Source organism: Rhagoletis pomonella, unplaced genomic scaffold (genome assembly GCF_013731165.1).
Source record: "Rhagoletis pomonella isolate Grant_MI unplaced genomic scaffold, Rhpom_1.0 Rhpom_scaffold_00010, whole genome shotgun sequence".
Classification (NCBI taxonomy): Eukaryota; Metazoa; Arthropoda; class Insecta; order Diptera; family Tephritidae; genus Rhagoletis; species Rhagoletis pomonella.
Genome location: NW_023458564.1, coordinates 12,222,340 through 12,240,827, shown reverse-complemented (window position 1 = coordinate 12,240,827; position 18,488 = coordinate 12,222,340). Strand labels below are relative to the sequence as shown.

The 18,488-nt window shown below is 34.5% G+C and overlaps 1 protein-coding gene across 2 annotated transcripts in view; it reads left to right on the top strand.

The window, feature by feature from the left end:
• LOC118746060 (voltage-dependent calcium channel subunit alpha-2/delta-3-like) overlaps positions 1-13,187 on the top strand; it is a 35,391-nt gene extending 22,204 nt beyond the window's left edge. Inside the window, exons 16-22 of one of the 2 annotated variants that reach the window (XM_036479799.1) lie at positions 5,483-5,576; positions 7,081-7,191; positions 9,002-9,120; positions 9,184-9,323; positions 10,018-10,242; positions 10,332-10,817; positions 12,329-13,187. In XM_036479799.1, coding sequence (XP_036335692.1) covers positions 5,483-5,576; positions 7,081-7,191; positions 9,002-9,120; positions 9,184-9,323; positions 10,018-10,242; positions 10,332-10,817; positions 12,329-12,421 — 1,268 coding nt within the window. In that variant the 3' untranslated portion in view covers positions 12,422-13,187. The remainder of the gene's footprint in view (positions 1-5,482; positions 5,577-7,080; positions 7,192-9,001; positions 9,121-9,183; positions 9,324-10,017; positions 10,243-10,331; positions 10,818-12,328) is intronic. The other variant, XM_036479800.1, reaches the window with a different exon arrangement.
• The last annotated feature ends 5,301 nt before the right edge of the window (positions 13,188-18,488 follow it).

Genomic DNA, 18,488 nt, shown 5'->3' with positions numbered 1-18,488 from the left:
AAATAAAATAAAATAAAATAAAATAAAATAAAATAAAATAAAATAAAGTAAAGTAAAATAAAACATATAATATCAAATAAAGAAATTAAAAAAATAAAAATAAAAAAAAAATTAGTAATCGCTGGAACATAGGCTCGACCTGTGTGCTTCGGAATTGTAGTACTCAGCTGTCACCACTCAACTACCGCTGATGCCAAACCCGCCTGCTTTGTTTGCTTACTTGGGCAATAGACAAAAGCTGGCCATTTTGGCCAGTCTTGTCATCGAAAGTTCCCTTGATCCGCACACTGAGAAAAGAGTTTAGTTACTTCAACTAAATATGTTTTTCTCAACACATGATTTAGTTATAGTCACATTATTTGGTTATAGTTACCAAATCATGTGTTGGTAGAAATATATTTGGCTGACTTTTTTCTGAGTGCATTAATTTTGAGGATAAGCTATAGGACTTAATCCGGATCAACTGCATGCAGTTAATTCCCGAGGTAATTCCGAATTAACGAGTTGATCCAGACCAACACTGCCGTCGGTCTATTCTAGAGCCTGTGTGAAACTTTTTTTATGTCATCAATTTGCGGTTAAAATCAATTTTCGCTTAGGAATCATTTTCACCATGTTTAGAAGACGAAAGTTATCTCTCGGTTTGGCCACCACCCTAGACTCATTTTAAGTGTATAGGAGGGTTGGGACGTAATGTTTGGGGAATTTCATAATCGCCATTGGGTTTATTTGTTGTATATAAGAAATGTCTCTGTAAGTACTGAGAGGGGAGATATCACCTCAGATATCAGGCTAACTAAAAATTATTTAGACACAAAAACCACTTGGAAAAAGTCATGTCAGTTACTTTAACACTTACAGGTGAATTAAAGTACTATGAGAAAAAATTTGTGAAGTGGGCCGCCACTTTTTCGAAGGTAGAATTTTTTTTGTGGAATTAATTACCTATGGTTAACAATGATAAAAAAAAAAAACAATTTCAGAACTTTTCGAAAGTCGAATTAATTTAGAAGTTATAAGTTGTTATTAGCTTTTTACGAAATTGTTTAGATTTAATTTGTTTTCTCAGTTTCAGTTTTCAGTTAAGAACGATTATGGGTTTTTCATTTTTATTTTTTATTTTGTTATAAAATGTTTTTTGTAAAGGTTATTAAAAAATTTTAAAATAATATTAATTTCCAAATCGATTTAAGATCGCGTTTGGGCTAATATTGTGGTACACCCCATTGAAAATTATTTGTATATGTAAATTGCCGGAATTTCCAACTTTTTTATTGACGCGCAATTAATTAGCTATTGTAGAATCGTTCTTAAAATCGCAAAATGCTCCTTATAAATCCATGAAAGTCAATTGCAGTATTTTCGGTTTGAAACCAGTACTACATGATTAAAAAAAGCGATGTCTGCTGTTTTTATGCTGATTCAAGAATATCTTATTAGTTGTCTATAGTGATAAGACGTACTTTAATTCATCTAATTGTATAATGTTTGCTTCATAGTGATGTTTTCAAACGCGTCTACAGCAAAAAAAAGTAAGGACGCCACTCATTTTTCTTGGTTGCATTAAGGTCGCTAATTCCGGATATATGTGCATACTATCTAGAGATGGGCGCGGGATATATGGACACGCGGGACCCACGATACTGATTTCAAACTGGCCAGGATGGGCGGTATCGGGAATGTCTGTAAAAATTTTGCGGGCGGGACGGGACCCAAATCCTTTCCCGACACTCCCGATAACCGCAACCTCTGCGAATTCAGAAAATATTCCTTAAAAACGATGTGTGGAATATGCACTTTTTTATTGGCCCAATTATGTATGGCAACTGGTGTCTAGTTGCTGGTCTAGTAGCTGTGGCGACCAGTATCGTACTTTGTATTATGTAAAGCGATTAATCTCAGTATACAGAAAAACGCAGACAACAACCGAATTAACTTTTTTTGACATGTACATTTCGAAGTAATTGGCAACTTTGCTCCAATGCGTTTAACAAATTATGTAGACAAACAACAAAATCGTCACAAGCGGGAAACAGAAAAATGCGCTACTAGACTCAGTAGCCGGCGGTCGGTAGCCAGTTGCCATACGTAATGCGAATTTTTGTATATGGTTGGCCATCGGCTATCAGTCGTCATACAAAATTGGGCCATTAGTTTTATTGGGAGGCAAACGAACAGGAAAGCAAAACAATATAATCGGAAAATGCCAGATCATTCATAATTTTTTTTTTATTAATTAAAATTAATTTGAAAGACATGTGAATTTTTCTTAGTGATAGAATTCGGTACCCGCGGTACAATTCTGAAAAACGTCGGGATGGGCGGATTCGGGCCTTAAAAATTTGAATTTCGGGATGGGCGGGATCGGGATTAATTATTTGGTGCCCTGCCCATCTCTAATACATGCCCTTTTTCAGATAAAATATTTTTTGTTTGCGAATTTTGTAGAATTTTCGGTTGCTTTAATGAAGAAGGTTTTATTTTCTATCACCGCGGGATATTTCACCAGGTGATGCGGTGTGAGGTGTAGAAGCTGTTAACAAATGTATGCCATCTCATAATTTTCTTATGAATGCGAGTTCAAAGCTTCTATATTCCTTTCGTAAATAAATTTGTTCCATGGTGATGGAAGATATCGTCGCTACCGTGTCAAACTATCGAATGTAAAAATGGATATTTTTCTGGAGAGCAAAAAAACTGTTGTAAAAACTGGTGTTGTCATTAGCAAAAGTGTGGGATTCAACCCTTTTTCTGCTTCTAATAAGACTAGAACTCTTACTCGCATCACTGTAAATGCAAGCGCAAGGTATCGAAAATGAAAAAAGCATTCGATAGTTTGATATGGTAGCGACGATATAGCAACCAGAAATGTAGCAAAACTTGCTAAAATTCGCAAACAAGAACCATTCCGGGAATACCAAGGGTATATCCGGAATCAACGTATTAAACATGTCTTAGAAATATAAATGTCGTCGTCCTTGCTTTTCTCAAAATATGTTTTTTTTGTAGACCTATGTTATTTCCGGTGCGTGGTTAAAACTATTTATGGGTTTCCACGTTGGGTTTAGTATCATATATAAGTTTTTGTTTCATGAGAAATTCGATGTTATTTTATATCTTCCATATGTACGTGTGTGTACATGTTTCATACTTTCACACATACATATGAGCATTTATAGCATTTTATTGAAAAATGATAGTTTCAGAAAAGACTAAACACTTTTTAACATAATCATACATACATTTGTATGTATGTATGTATGTCTGTATGTCATGTTAACTCTTTCGTTTAAAAATATTATCGTAATGATCATAATTTATATATGTAAATGCAAATCCACAGCTAACACATCTACCGGGCGCATACCATCCATAAACGAAAAAGAAAGTTACTATTGTGAGTAAAATCGAGTTTCGATTGTGTTTATTTTTGCAATTGTAATTTAAAAAATTCAAAGTAATAAAATAGTATACATAAGTAAATAAATCGTTTTTGTTATCGTAAAACTCACTAAAAAGCACTTACGATTGTAACACTCATTCATATTAATTTGCTAAGTTTTATCAACACACATCGAAAAGCATTCTCACCAAAGCACAATGCTAGTATTTTATTTATACTAACAATACTCAGTTAAGCAGTTGATTGCATCTATATTACTAACATTTCTTTTAACTAAGCATACATACTTAATCAAAAAAAAAAATTGTTTATTTCCTAATTTATGTAGAATATTTTTATTTATAAGAAGTCGTAGATTTTGATTTGCATACATTTTTCTAGAAAGAGAGGAAATCATTACCAAGTTTTAAGTTGTTGATTACATATTGTAGTTAGGAATTTTTAGTGTCTAACAATCAAAATTTTACGGATGCAATGAGTGTGTACAGAGAGAGAGAGCAGTTTTAAAATTGCTAGAGCTACTCGGCTCGAAAGCAACTCAGAGTGAGGAAGAAGGTAGGCATGAAGTTTGCTACATAGCAGCAAGCTTATAACACTGACATTATCTCTTCAATAAACACCTGCAGTAAAGTAAGGCTCATGTGGCCAGAACTCCTCTTGTGGGCAGAAGAAATGCATCTATAGCCTTAGTTTTGATAACAGATAACATCGCTATCGGAGGCACGCAAAAGTCGTGCAGAATGTACTGTGCGAATGTGGAGATAGAAATGCTTGAGTTCAGAATATGTGTGTCTTAACAAAGTTAAGAAGACAGTAATTAACCAGTTTCACAGACTTTACAAGAGGCTTTAATTAGGAGGGGTCAAAATCCGCGTAGTAACATCATGGACTTAAAACATTTAAACCTATCCTAACTTACATTATAAACCAGTGTAAGTGTAAATAAAAAAAAAAATTACAACAAATGAAAAATTGCAAAGAGAAGCAAATATCGCGTAATTTAAAAAAAAAAACTTTCGATGGATAAAAGAAAAACTCATACATACTATGTATTTGAGCAAATCTTACGAGTTGTTAAATTTTTCGACAAAAACTTGATAATAGGAATTTTCGTTTCGCCATCTTATAATCAATGTAATTTTTTTCATTTGCACGCTAGTTTTACTACTCTAAATTGGTTCGTTTTGGCAAGAAGAACATTTTCACCGTTTAATGTTAACATTTCCTCTCCACCCTCCACTGAGTACGAAATATCTAGTAAAGAGGTACTTAGCTTGAACTCGCCCAATATTGCTTAAATGGTTATAGCGCCAATGAAGGAGCAGCCTTTTTTACACCACTTTCACGTTCAATTAATTTTGAAAAGTTTTAATTCGCGTTCGCATTTTTAACAAAATATTTTACAAGTTTAGAATTTGAAAAACTCGTATTCTCAACATTATTTCAATTAAGAAATTTAATATTTTAAGTTTTATAATAAAAATTTTAAATAAATATCCAGTGTTAACATTGACTTTTTTAACATTATTTTAGCTTTATTTCACACCGCATTAATTTCCACATTTTGCCTATCACTGAAATTGAAAATTTTTTGAAAACCTCACATACTTATATATTGTTAGCTGAGGACTTGCTGACGTATTGTGCATGTTTCACAAATGCAAATTCATTAAAATCAATTTTAATAATTTAATATTTATTTTGTAATTAATTACATATACATATAAGTACATATATTCATTCCTAAAATCATCTTTTTTTACATCTGCACCAACGTCGATTGAATGTTTGCAAAGCAAGCCCCAAAAATACTCGTATATTTTTGAAGAAGTACTCAGTATCCTGGCAGTAAACCATATCATATACCCATAAAATTTGTTAAACCCGTAAAAAATGCATAACTTTTGCATATCCAAACCTTCTACTAGTAGCTTTTATTAATTAATAAAATAAAAAAAATTAAATCTCACACCCAGCAAAATGAGTACTTCTATATTGAATATTGTGATTATTGTTAAAAACATAAATAAAAAACAAAACTTAGCCAACAGCTAAATTCAATTTGTGTATTTGTTGCAGGTGATCGTCAACTTATGCAGTCACTTGTCTTCGATGCGAGAGTTACCGAATGGTTTTCGAAGAATACAAGCTTTAATTCAAAGGACGATAAAGGGTAAGCATAATTTCACTGAACAAGACTGGTTTTACTGGCAGTGAGATTTTAACAAGTCATACATATGTACATATTGAATTCCAATATACCAGTACAGTACTGTTCGAATAACAGTTACCACTGCATACATATTTCAAACAATTAAAAAATATAAATAAAAGAAATACATTTTATTGCCTAAAAGTCATTTCTGATAACCTATTAGTTGTAACTTCTAATAAAAAATTCCGTTTTGAGGTAACTACACAAATTTTCGGACGTGGCGTAACATAACCAGCCTAATTTTGAATACTCCCGGGGAGTTTGTGGTCCGGAAATTTGTTTCTCCAGAGAAAGAAATCCTCCAATAATTAACTCCTAGGGAGTAACTTTTTTGACAGCTTAACTGCGCCATTTAAAATAAAAAATTCTCTGGGAATTTTTATTCATGATAGGAGGAAAGGGAAAAGAGAAAAACTCCCGGGGAGTTTCTGTTCAGAATCGGCTTGAAAGTCATTCAATTGAAGTTTTTGATCAAAATGTGTTATCGTTTTCAAATACAGCCATACATTCTATCGTATAAACAAAATCAAGGAATTCGGGACACAGAATTTATTATCTTTAGGCGCTATTTTAGTGTTATAAGCCCCTTTATGTAGTTGCCATTTTCAACTCTATAGATCAGGGTTGCTGTTCCACATAAAAAACGGATCACAATATCGAAAAATATTGGTAAAATGGTCCGATATCACCGTCGACATTACTACCTATAAATACTTGCGTAAATAATAAGGAAAAACGACCAAAATTGTGAAAGGACAATTCACAGGTTCTCTACCAATACAAAGCGTCGGTTTCTACATAGCCAAGTACAGCACCCCAGTTTTAGACCATCCGACTTATTCCCAAGTTTTCGAAACGCCTGTAATCCTAAAAAGTTATTATATTTGCTTTGTGTTGGAAACGGATTTTTATATTACACATTGGACAATCAGTATAACCTAAAATGTAGCGCAAAAAAAAATTTTACCCAAAACCAGTCTAATTGAAACCAAATATAACATATTATTTCTTTAATCTAAATAATTAAGTTACACTTTAAACTCGCAAAAGACATATTACATATATGCATATTTACATCGTTCCCTTAAATTACTGCCTTTCTTTTCTCTGCGAAAACGAATATTTCTCCTTCTTCTTTCTACGTTGCTTTTTGTAAATATTTCTTTCACCTCATTTAAATTGAACTATTCTTAAATTATTTATTTAAACGCACTTGGATTATAAACAAATTTTTTTTAAATAAACATGGATCAGCACAAGTGCTTCAAGCCCAATCGCCGTTCTAATGGGTTTGTTGCCAAGGTAACACTATACTACATGAAAATTTGTAAAAATATGTTTTAATTATATTTTTTTTTAAGTATGTACACCTAAACCTTTTTATGTAATCAACTTTTTTTTTCATCATCCTTTTCTAAGTTTCATATTCCAAAAAGATTTCTAATAAATTCCAATTTCGCAGAAATGAATTCAAACAACGATTTGGCATTACTGTGGCATTCTTGGCAACACATAGTGGTCTTACAAGATGGCAGGAGTTTCATTCAAATATGGCTGAAGAAGCTGGCGCTGGGTAAGTTCTTTGAAATACGAGGTCAAGCTGATAAGTGCCCCAAATTACAAAGAAAAAGCTTCGATTCCAAGTAATATGATTTTCCAACTTAGTCACTGTTGATTGTTTATCCTGATATCCCCTACTTGATCTATCCACGTTATGAACCTATTTATTAAATTTAGAAATAGTTCCAGGAGGACAAATCCGGAGAATAGGACGGATCAGAAACGATTCGGAGCAGAATTAATTTACTTTGGCCATTACCTTTTCTAGCCAAAATATCTGGCAACCCTAGTTTTGTGTAAGCTAGGCTTGAATTACCTTACACTGTGCATTTCCATCTTAGCCCCCCAAATGCTGGAGAGTCTAATAGAGAGAGAGAATGATTCCACATCATCGTCCTCTTGACAGCTGATCCAAAAGGGACAAAAGGGATCAGTTGAGATTCTTGGACTTACCTTGTGCATACCAATCGCACAATGTTCTGCCAGAGCCCCCCACCATTAACGAGAACTGAGACTTTGCAAGCATATGGAGCTCCTTTGACCGCCTCCGGTCCACCCAAGTCCAATAAAATCTGAAAATTGCTCATATCCTAGTGTGCAGCCCAACCGTCCAAGAGTGAACCGCAGGAGGCCAGAGGCGTTCCCAGTTGCTGCATTATCCGTTGATAACGTTTCAAGGGTGCCTTTCCTTGCCAGGTAATCGGCCATGCAGTTTACCGAAATTTCACTGTGATGCGGCACTTTGATTCGATTGATAGAGAGGTCAGACATTTCTTTACCGATTTCGAGTGCACCGTCATAGCGTTCATGACCCTGATGGCCGCCTGATTACCAGAGTATATGCTAACCTTCCTAACTGACGTCAAACTCTTTAGCAGTGAGTCTACGGCTTCCTTTATGGCAGTAATTTCCACCAGAAAGGCACTGCAGAAGTTCGAAAGTCTGAACATGGCCCGTAAAGAAGCTTTTATACGTCCGTAAAGAAGCTATTATACGTCCGTAAAGGAAATTACCTACCTGATAGCCGCTTGACTCTCAGGGTAGATGCTTACTTTCCTTCAACTGCTTCTTTAATGACTGGTGCCTCTGCCTGGAATACACTACTAGGATCTGTAGGCCTGGTGGATTTGAGGTTGATGGTGAGCTCTCTGCAAAACATCCTCCTTCCATCCCTTCCGCCAAGTTTTGACCCATCCATGTAAAAGTTCACCGGCGCCGCCTTCCAAATGTGGCCTCTCGAATACTCATTCCTATGGGTGATGTGAGTGTGAAAAGAGGTCATTGGTACCAGTCTGGTTTCGAAGGTATCCATGCTATCAGTGATCAATTCGAAGCCTCCGAAAATACTAGAATATCTCCATCTTGAGTCAGTATCAACGATATCGACAGGCGCTATGTTAAGTATGACTTTGAGTGCTAGAATCGGATTTATAACTGTGTTCCACTATTTAAAACAGGCTTGACATTTCTTGGCGAACCCAGCTACATCTTTATATTTAATGAACTTAACGATCTCATTTTGGTTGGTCTTTCCGCAGGGGAGGAGTATGATGTGTTTTGGAACGATTTTCTGTCATCCCTTGTCAAATCTGGTTTGGAGACAAACCGGTTTCGTCGTTCTGCCCCCTTAATTGTCCTTTTTCGTTCTTAATATTTACTGTTTGTTCGTCAATACTAATAACCGTGTTTTTCGTTTGGCGGACAGCCTTCCTTTGAATCATTACATACATATATGTATGTACATCTGGACCCAGACTTTTAGAAAAAGGATGTTTTACATAGAACCTTATTTTTTATTTTATTTTTTTCTTTTACCGATGCAGCGAGGCATTTAGCGAACAAAATAAACGAGCTATAGACGAGATGTGGTACAAACGTGCGGTGGATCAGCATTTTGTGCATGAAGACAGCTTCGTTTATTCGGTGCCATTTGATGCGGGAGGTAACTTAAATTAAGCCTATTAACTATTAATAACTGATTGGGATTTTTGCATTATTTTGCTAGATTTTGGAGAAGAAATCACTGTAACTGCCAGCAATGCTGTTTTCCACACAGAAGGCGGCAAATCTGCACCAGCTGCCGTTGTAGGATTTCAGTTCCACCATTCCGCGCTGGAGAAACTGTTCCGTAATATCACTGGCAATGTAAGTTATGCATCATATGCTATGTATGTATGTATAATGTATAGTATGTATGTGCATTAGGGCGGAGTAATTTAGCTCGAAAAAAGTGTATGGCATATTTGAATTCTTCGTTCGATTCTAAGCAAAAATGGTGAACAAACTATATAGATACCAAATATTACGTTTGACCCTCCCAATTTTTAAAAGAAAAAGCAGTGTATTATAATTTTTTCTGAACGAAACTAATTTTTCATTTAAACAATTTTGTGTTGTCTTCATAAAATATACTGCTTTTTCTTTTTTAAAATTGAGAGGGTCAAACGTCATTTTTGGTATATAGTTTTTTCGCCATTTTTGCTTAGAATTAATCGTAGTATTTAAATTTGCTATACACACACGTTCTTCAAAAATGTATTAGTTCAGAAATTTTCCTTTTTTATGTGTGCTAGAAATGTTCCGACCTGCAGAAGCTGTATTTTATTGGAGTTTGTTGCCAAAAGCAAAGTAAATACTAGCTTCCGATATGATAAACATGAGCTCAGAAATAGACTTTTCTGCCAAACGAGAAATTTTGAGTTAATACATTTTTGATAAAAGTTTGCGAAACGTACAATGGGGCGTTTCACGAATTAGATATATTTTTTCTTAACTTCTCATATTTGTCGCGACCACTAATTAGTAAACTGAACATCTAACACCCATTGATCCTTTTTAGGGATGTGCTGTTGAGGATCGTGAGTGCTACGTTATCGATAATAATGGCTTTATTATCATCGCGCCATATCGTCAAGAGACAGGCAAGTTCTTTGGCGAAATGAATGGCGGTATTATGTTACGCTTGGTGGAGGAGAAAGTCTTTAAGCGCGTCATTGTATATGACTATCAAGCGGTTTGCTTTGAATCCGATAGTGATATTAATGCATCGAATAGCTTATTATCGGTGAGTGAATCTAAATTTTGTTTCCTCGCATTTTTCAATTGCAAATATGAATAATTTCGAAATCATGTATCATTCCAACGCTCTTTTAGCCTATCTTTCACCTTTTACGTGCACTCAAATGGCTGCTCCATACAGTGTTGTGGTATATTGTGCAACTGACTAATACGGCCATTGCCGAATTTATGGATCCCTATATTGATGACGACATGAATGACTACCCGAGCAATTCGAAAAGTACGGATTGGTTACGCATGGTGACGTTGCATCGGACGCAGCTCAAATCGTGCGATATGCAACGCCACTTATATCTCATGTACAATGAGAAGGACAATGTTGTTTACAATATGACAGCTCATGCATGTGAACGGCCATTTGTTGTGCTGCCAATACCGAATAGTAATCTGATTTTATTGGTAATCGATCAACGATGTCCACGAGATACATCGATACAAATGACCGTGGATCCAATCAAAATTCAATATCCACTGGATACAAATCAAACATTTGCCTGCTATAAGAATGATCGTGAATTTTCAAGAGTGCGTCCAGTTAGTTGCATAAACAAGCATATAAATGTAAGTAATGTTCATCGTATGTTATAGATATGTATGTACATTTCGTCGTCATTAAAGCAAAAAACTCTGACTTATCTTTTCTTGGAAATGGCAAATTTTTTTTGGGAGAAACGAAAACACCATTAAAAAAAAAAAAGTTATATGTGAATCCCACGCGCAACTCTCTCTCTTTCTCTATTACCCGTATACTATATTATTTACTAGAGAACCTGCATTGCATTATAAAGCCAATATTTAATTTAAGATTTAAACAAGGTAAAACCCCTCTTAAAAAACTAAAAAAAAAATATCCCAATGTGAGTCACAGTTATAAGTGATCCGTGTGTCAAATTTCATCTAAATCCGTCCAGCCATTTCTGAGTGGAGATAAGTCACGCATGGTTCGGTTTCTCTAATTTTAAATCATCCTGAACCGATAAGAAAATTCTAACTGCAAAAAATAAAACGTTAATTCACATCCAAAGGCCAAGCTCTTTAATTTCACATCTCATTTTTGATACTCGAAGGAACCGTGCAGACCTGATGACTTTCATGAGCAATACCTTCGATTATTTTATATGTACAATCGTCACTAGACCGCGAAAAAAAAAGCGCGAGCTCAAAAGTTGACCGCAAAAAAAAGACACATAAAAAAACTTCAGCGAAGAAAAACGTGTAAACTTATTTTCGCGGTCAACTATAGGTTTGTTCATTCAAAATATCAGAGAGTAAGAAAAAATTCCCTCTCAATGTTTAGAAACTTGCAAATTTCTGGACGAACGCAAATTTGCAGGAATTTGCAAGTTTCCCTGCCAGCTGGTGACCACGGTTGCATTTCAAACATAATAAATTTTTATAGAATTTTTAAAATTCTTTCACATGGACAAAAAAAGGATATGCATGTATATTTCTTGTTGTTCTGACTTTCTTTAATATACATTTCAATTTCTTTATCGTACTAGCTGTCGTCGGGATTCTTAAATCGACTCTGGTTGCAATTGCATTCCGATTGCGAATACAATTTTTTTCAGACGAGTTAAGTTCAAATCATTAGAATTAACTAAATTTATTATATCAACAAGTATTTACTTCCTTTTTTCATAAAAAAAATCACTCGTGTTTATAAATTTTTAAATTTAACGAACTTATTTATTCAAATTATCATAGACAAAAATGCAACCATGTGGCACAATCATATGTTTTTCGTGATTGTAAATTCTTGCTAGCTAAAATTTTTCCAGCAAGAATTTGCAATGGATAATTTTTTGGTCTGCAAATTTGTTCATTAAACAAATGAGTACAAAATTAAAAAAATAATAATAATTTTTGAATTTTAATTAAAAATATCCTGGCCAGGATTGTTTAAGCCAACCCACTCGCGAAATATTTCCTAACACGTTGAATTTCATACAAAGTGGATTTCATCCATTAAACAGTTGGGTGAAGGTCGTGCCTTTGTCGGATCTCCTACTATAAATTCTTCGAAAATTTAATTGTAATCGCTGCTATAAAAATTTTATTTTCTTTAACAGGAAAGTTCAATCGAATTGTGTGGCGATGCTGGCTGCATTTTTATCAACATATTTCTGCTCCTGCTCGGTCTTGCATTATGTCAGTATCTGTAACACTGGGACTTTTAAATTTGAAAATTATTTTTGTAAATTAACTTGATTAGTTACATATTTTGACTTTTGCTTTAAGAAGTACATACATATGTATAAAATGAAAAAAATACTACACATAACTGAGTATGTTAGTAAATTGTAGTGTAGCTATGTATATAACATTGTTGAACACCACTGAGCTTTAATAACTAGAAGTTACTAGAAACACTCAAAAAGGGTTACAAACTGCACACATTAGCATGAATACAAGAGGTTAATCTGAAGTAATGCAAACCTCTCGGCAGGCGTCTATTTATTTCTCCTGCTTTAGGACTCTTGCTGCACCATAAATCCGGTGTCTAGGGAATTTTAAGTTAAAATTCCGTACCAAATTGTTTGGCGTTCACACCAATATCCATATTTACATATAAAACTTATTTATAGCTGAAAAGCTACATTTGTATGGGTTTTCAACTTTACTGTATGTATTGTACATCTCAGCTTAAAATAATAGCGAGTCGGAGGCAGCTTAGAGCCGACAGCCAATAAGTACTTGTCGCTTGTACTCTCTATGTCAAAATTATGTGTTTGTTGTAATATGAATTCGCCTTGTTTACAACAAACAAATCATTTTGACGTTCACAAGGACCGCGGCGAAAATATAAATTTTCTGAATTTAGAGACGACCACGTTAAATTCGGATAGTTTGCAGAAAGTCTCTCTTGGATTAGTACTTTTGGCGATTTCGTTTCTTCCAAAAAATGTTGCCCTTCTCCGGTGCGAAATGTGTTTGATGTTACAATCAACCCTCTAAAAAGGCATGTTTTCGCCTTCTTGTCCTTGTCTAGCCCACGCATTTCATAATATTGTCGTTTTAAACAACCATCTGATTTTCAGGGCAATCATCTCCCCTGACAAAGCTTCACAGGGCAGAGAATGTTTCCCATTTTTGCCTTGCAAGAGTGTAACATTTTAAGAAACGAACACACAATTTTCTCACCATTTGCTTTTAATTTAGAATCGAACACAAAAAGAAAAAGGGGCAATCAAAAGGCAGACTTTTTTCGATAGAAACAAAATCGCCATTAGTTTCCGTCATTGTGATGCCACCAAGGGTAGGACTTTTTTTTCAGAAATCAGTATTCACGTTTTTTTCGATTCATCAAAATTAGGGGGACATCATTCGAATTCGAATACTTTGGACTCTTATCACTTCCGACAAAAAGGTTAGCTTTTATTTCAACCAAATTGCCACAAATGGAATACAACCATGGTCAGATTTTCTAATAACTTAAGAACAAAACTAAACTAAATGTCATTCTCGTAGTTTTGCTCGCAAGAACGCTTAAAAACTCAAACCGAAATGAGAACAAGACCTTCGGGGGTGTTTTCACAAAACCGAAAGTGAGAACAAAACTGTCGAGAACGTTCTCAACGGAAACATTCCCGAAGAGAACAAAATGAGGCAAATAGTTTCGGGAACATTTTTAAGAGAACAAGAAGGGAACAAAAACTTCGGAAGGTTCTGGCAAAGAACAAAACGGGAACAAAAGCCTTAAGAACTTTCTCTCCAAGAACAATTTGGCTACTAAAGCCACAGGAACGCTCTGACAGAGTACGAAATGGGAACAAATCTTCTCTGAACTATTCGCGAAGAATGGAAGCGAGAACAAAATTTTTCTCATTGGCGTGCATTAGTTTGAAATGTTTGAATATTATAATTAATCAAAAAAGAACTGAAAGATAATTATACAAATTAGGTCAACGAAAGACTTAAGACACGACTTTTCTTACACAGAAAATAAAAAATTATTCCATAATTGGACTGTTCACCCTAATGGTAAACGATCTGGAAGTTGAAATGATTCAGCTTTCCTCTGGCTCGGGAATTGACAATCATGGACCATGATTCATGGTTCTTATTGAAACGATTTTTCACCACAACCCGCAGTCGCCACTCTGTTTCTAAGCGTTAAGTTCTTAAAATTGTTGTTCTTGTTTTGTTCTCTAGCAGAACGTTCCCCAGACTTTTAATCTTATTTTATCCTCCTTGAAAACGTTGTCGATACTTTCGTTTTCATTTCGTTTACATTGGAAACGTTCCCGAAAATTTCGTTCTAATCATGTTCTTCTTGGGAACGCTCTTGAGAGTTTTGTTCTCATTTTGAGAATGTTTTCGAGTGTTGTGCTCACATTGCTTTCTTTACGGAAACATTCCCGAACTTTTTTTTCTCATTCCCTTTCCGTTGAAACTACTCTCAATACTCTTCTTTTGTTGTCAATTCTTTTGCAGGAACGATCTTGACATTTTATTTTGTTCTTGTGCTGAACAAAACTAAATTCTGAACGCGTTCTCGGCCCCTACATAATATATAAGTAAGAAATTACAAGGATACTCAGGGCACATGAAAAGATACCAAGAAAATTTGCAAAATTTTTGTTTTCGAATTGCAATATTACAAAATCAGTACAAATAGGTTTTTATTTTTTTGAAATTCAGGACATTTTAGTCTTTGTGGTGCTTACACATTTTGCTTAGTATCTGTCAAAGCGTTCGTAAATGGTATGCGTCTTGATGTCGTGCCAAAGCTGTTTAATGCCACCAAGTTAGATAGCTTTTAAGTGCGAAACTTTGTATCAAAAATACACTTTTTGGATATTGGTGAGACCAAGGCCCGCATGGCGGCATTCGATATCGAATGTAACTCGAATCAAAATTCATGGTATTCGAAATCAAGTGCGAATTGTCCATTTAAAATGGATTGTAGAGAAAGCAGCTCTCATTTTGTTGATTCGATTTGAAAGGAGTAATCACTCGATCATGAATCCCGCGAATCGGGCCGAGGCATAGAATTTCGGTGGTATTGAGCATAACCAAGCAGCTCTAGCTACTTACTTAACTACGGGAGCCAACTGATAAATTACTATAATAACACTAAATTTTAAATTCATGCTACTGTGAGTTTTGTCCCATTTTGGGTGCAAGTTTTTTGTCTATAGATTTATACTTGCACATCCATAAGCAGGTAATTTTCCTTATAAAACTCGGCATACTACACTGTGGAACATAAGAAAAAAACCTAGAGCGTGCATATATCAGATTTGATAGCTGTTGGCCATACGAATAATGCCTCATACTCAGATTTATTATATAGATCAATTCGTGTTCCCGAGAAAACAAGTTTTCAGGATCCAAAAATCTACATTTTTTTTCTCCAAGTTTTTAAAATTCATCGCTTTTTGGTCTATATTTGCTTTGGATGCTATTTTCAACAAATATAGGCCAAAAACACGATACATTTTCAAAATTTGGAGAAAAAAATTTACCGCTACACTGAGACTCTTGGGCCCTGAAAACTTGTTTTCTCGAGAACACGAATTGATCAATGTAGAAAATCTGAGTATGAGGCATTGTTCGTAACAGCTATTCAACCTGATATATGCGCACTTTAGGTTTTTGTTTTTTTTGTATTCTACAGTGCTATATGTAACTCTCACCAACTCTTTTAAAACAAGTTTGAGGAAAATTTGAATGAATCAAGGTCTCGTTGAAAATGTATTTTGAACATCGGAGGTATCTTAAAACATTGATGCATATTTCTTAAATTTAGTTTTTTGTTTATCAGAGTAGACCTATGCACTTTTATATCACCAATATTATTGGAGCTTCTAGCCAGTTTTCCTTTTTATCAGCAAAGTCTCGAGTAGATATTAATTGCCTACATAAATAGAACCAGCAAATGTTTTGGTACACGACTTGAAGACACCCATGCCCAGGAATCAGTAATTAGGTTTGCTTTAAATTAACGGCTATTCGAAGAGTGAAAATTTTTTAAGTGCATAAGTTGTCGAAAATCCGTGCAGTCGTAATTGACCTGCAAAAATGCAGCTACGGAAAGGGCGAAATATTTCGGATGTTGCGCCCACTAAAAATCAATCGAAATTTTGTGTATTCTAGGTTATTAGTGGAATAACTAGTCGACCTGCGAAAATCCGGCTGCACCGCACTCTGCGAACGCCAAAAGCCGAAGTAATTCGAATTCATCGAAATCCGCTGCACTAGCTGAAAATAACGTCCCCAGAAATGAATATCAATAAGAACAGCGTGTCGCATGGTTTCCACTAGTCGACATTGAAGTGTAAATAGAAAAGGCATTCAGAAAAATATTCACTCGTTTTCAGAGTATTAAACAAATACCCCATGTAATAAAACACTTGCCAGTACCAAGTATTTCCTAACTACCCCGAGAGATCAACTCTTTTCAAAATTTTTTCCTTTAGTTTACATTTTGAGGTATTCACAAGGTATCATAACGTGTCAGTAGCCATAAAGTCTGAAAAAATAACTGAAAGAATGCAATTTTTAATTTATGACTTATGACGGCTTGTGAATACCCCATATATAAATTTATCAGACGAAGGTATTTATTGAAAGAAGTCTCACACTATACGGATTTTCGCTGATGAACAACCATTGATTCTAAATGTTTTAGTATGACCGTTCTGAACGAACAAAAAAAGTTCATCGTACACCCCTGCATCTAAATTATTTTTGCAAGGCAATTATAAAAAAGAAATTAATTTTCTTAAATAGTTCTACTCTACCAATCAAAATACTTTTATATCAAGCATTTGATAAATCTCCGCGACCTTTATATTACTGGCATTAGGGTGATACGTTTGGATGGTAGGAACTGAAATCTGGTGTATAAGTACTAGAACGGAGTACTCGAGGTCAATGAATTTTGGAACAAAAACACTAAGGATTAGACATTGATTAGATAAGGATTATAAACATGAGACACTAAACAGTTGTAAGGATTTTTTTTTTTTTAAGGTGTCTCGAAGCTATGATAGATGATCAACAAGTTCGCAAAATGAAGAGTTAGACACGATAACAGTAGCATTTGCAACCGTTCTTAGTATCCTTCATCATCTTATGTTTAAGGACAGCGCAAGGTCGGAGTAAAGAATGTACACTAGGGTGGTCCAAAATGCATGTGAAAAAGTAAAGTCGGAATTTTTATGCTCTCACCCCCTAGGATTGTTCTATACCGAAAAAAGTATACCCCTGTTTTTTATTTTGAAATCAAAAAATATTTAGATGTCGCTCAAAGCGCTCAAAGTTTCCCATGTATTTTTATATGGGAGAAAAAACAACTTTTCGTAGAAATGTTATAGAATTGTTAAAAACCAATATTTTGCAATCGAAAAGCTCTGCTTCTCTGCAGGAGATTCCCAGTAATAATACCCAATCGTTTGTATTAAAAAATGGTTAAATAAACATTTGGGTATTGTTATTGAAAGTCTCCTGAAGAGAACCAGAGCTTCCCGATCGAAAAATGCATGGAAAACTTTGAGCGCTTTGAGCGACCTCTAAATATTTTTTGATTTCAAAATAAAAAAATAGGGGTATACTTTTTCGATATAGTACAATCCTAGGAGGTGAGAGCATTACAATTCCAACTTTACTGTTTTGGACCACCCTAATGTACACCCACACTAATAAAGGCTTAAGCGATTTTTCGAGCTTGTGTAGAGAGGATAGAAGTGAATTTGTCAACCATATTTTCACTGAAACTTTGAGAGACTTTAAATACGTTTTCTGAAAAATCACAGCTTTAGAGTAATGACTATTTTCTACTCGTATCTTTATAAATCAGATACAATTATGCAACATACTTTATTTTTAATTAACAGCAGGACAGAGTTTGTCTTTTCAATGAGACCTTAGATTAAAAAGGAAATTCGTTTAAACAGGGCTGAGGTTTAATATTTTTTTTTTGTAATTTTAATGTTTGGGTTAAAAAAAATTTCATTTTGTGAAAATCCACGTTTATTGCAATATAGAAAAACTCTGTTCATGAAAAACTCGATTTTAGTGATCTTTTCAACACGGCCAAAGCTGTGTTGAGAAAAGTTACGGAAACCGTAAAAGCTTTCAATGTTAAACGAAAAATGTAAGCATGTGCATAAATTTCAACTACATTCGTAATAATAAAATTGTATATTTCTAAAACATTCTTTAATTTATGATCTATGTATATATACATAGATAAATGTATTTTTTTGTATGTATAATTATCTA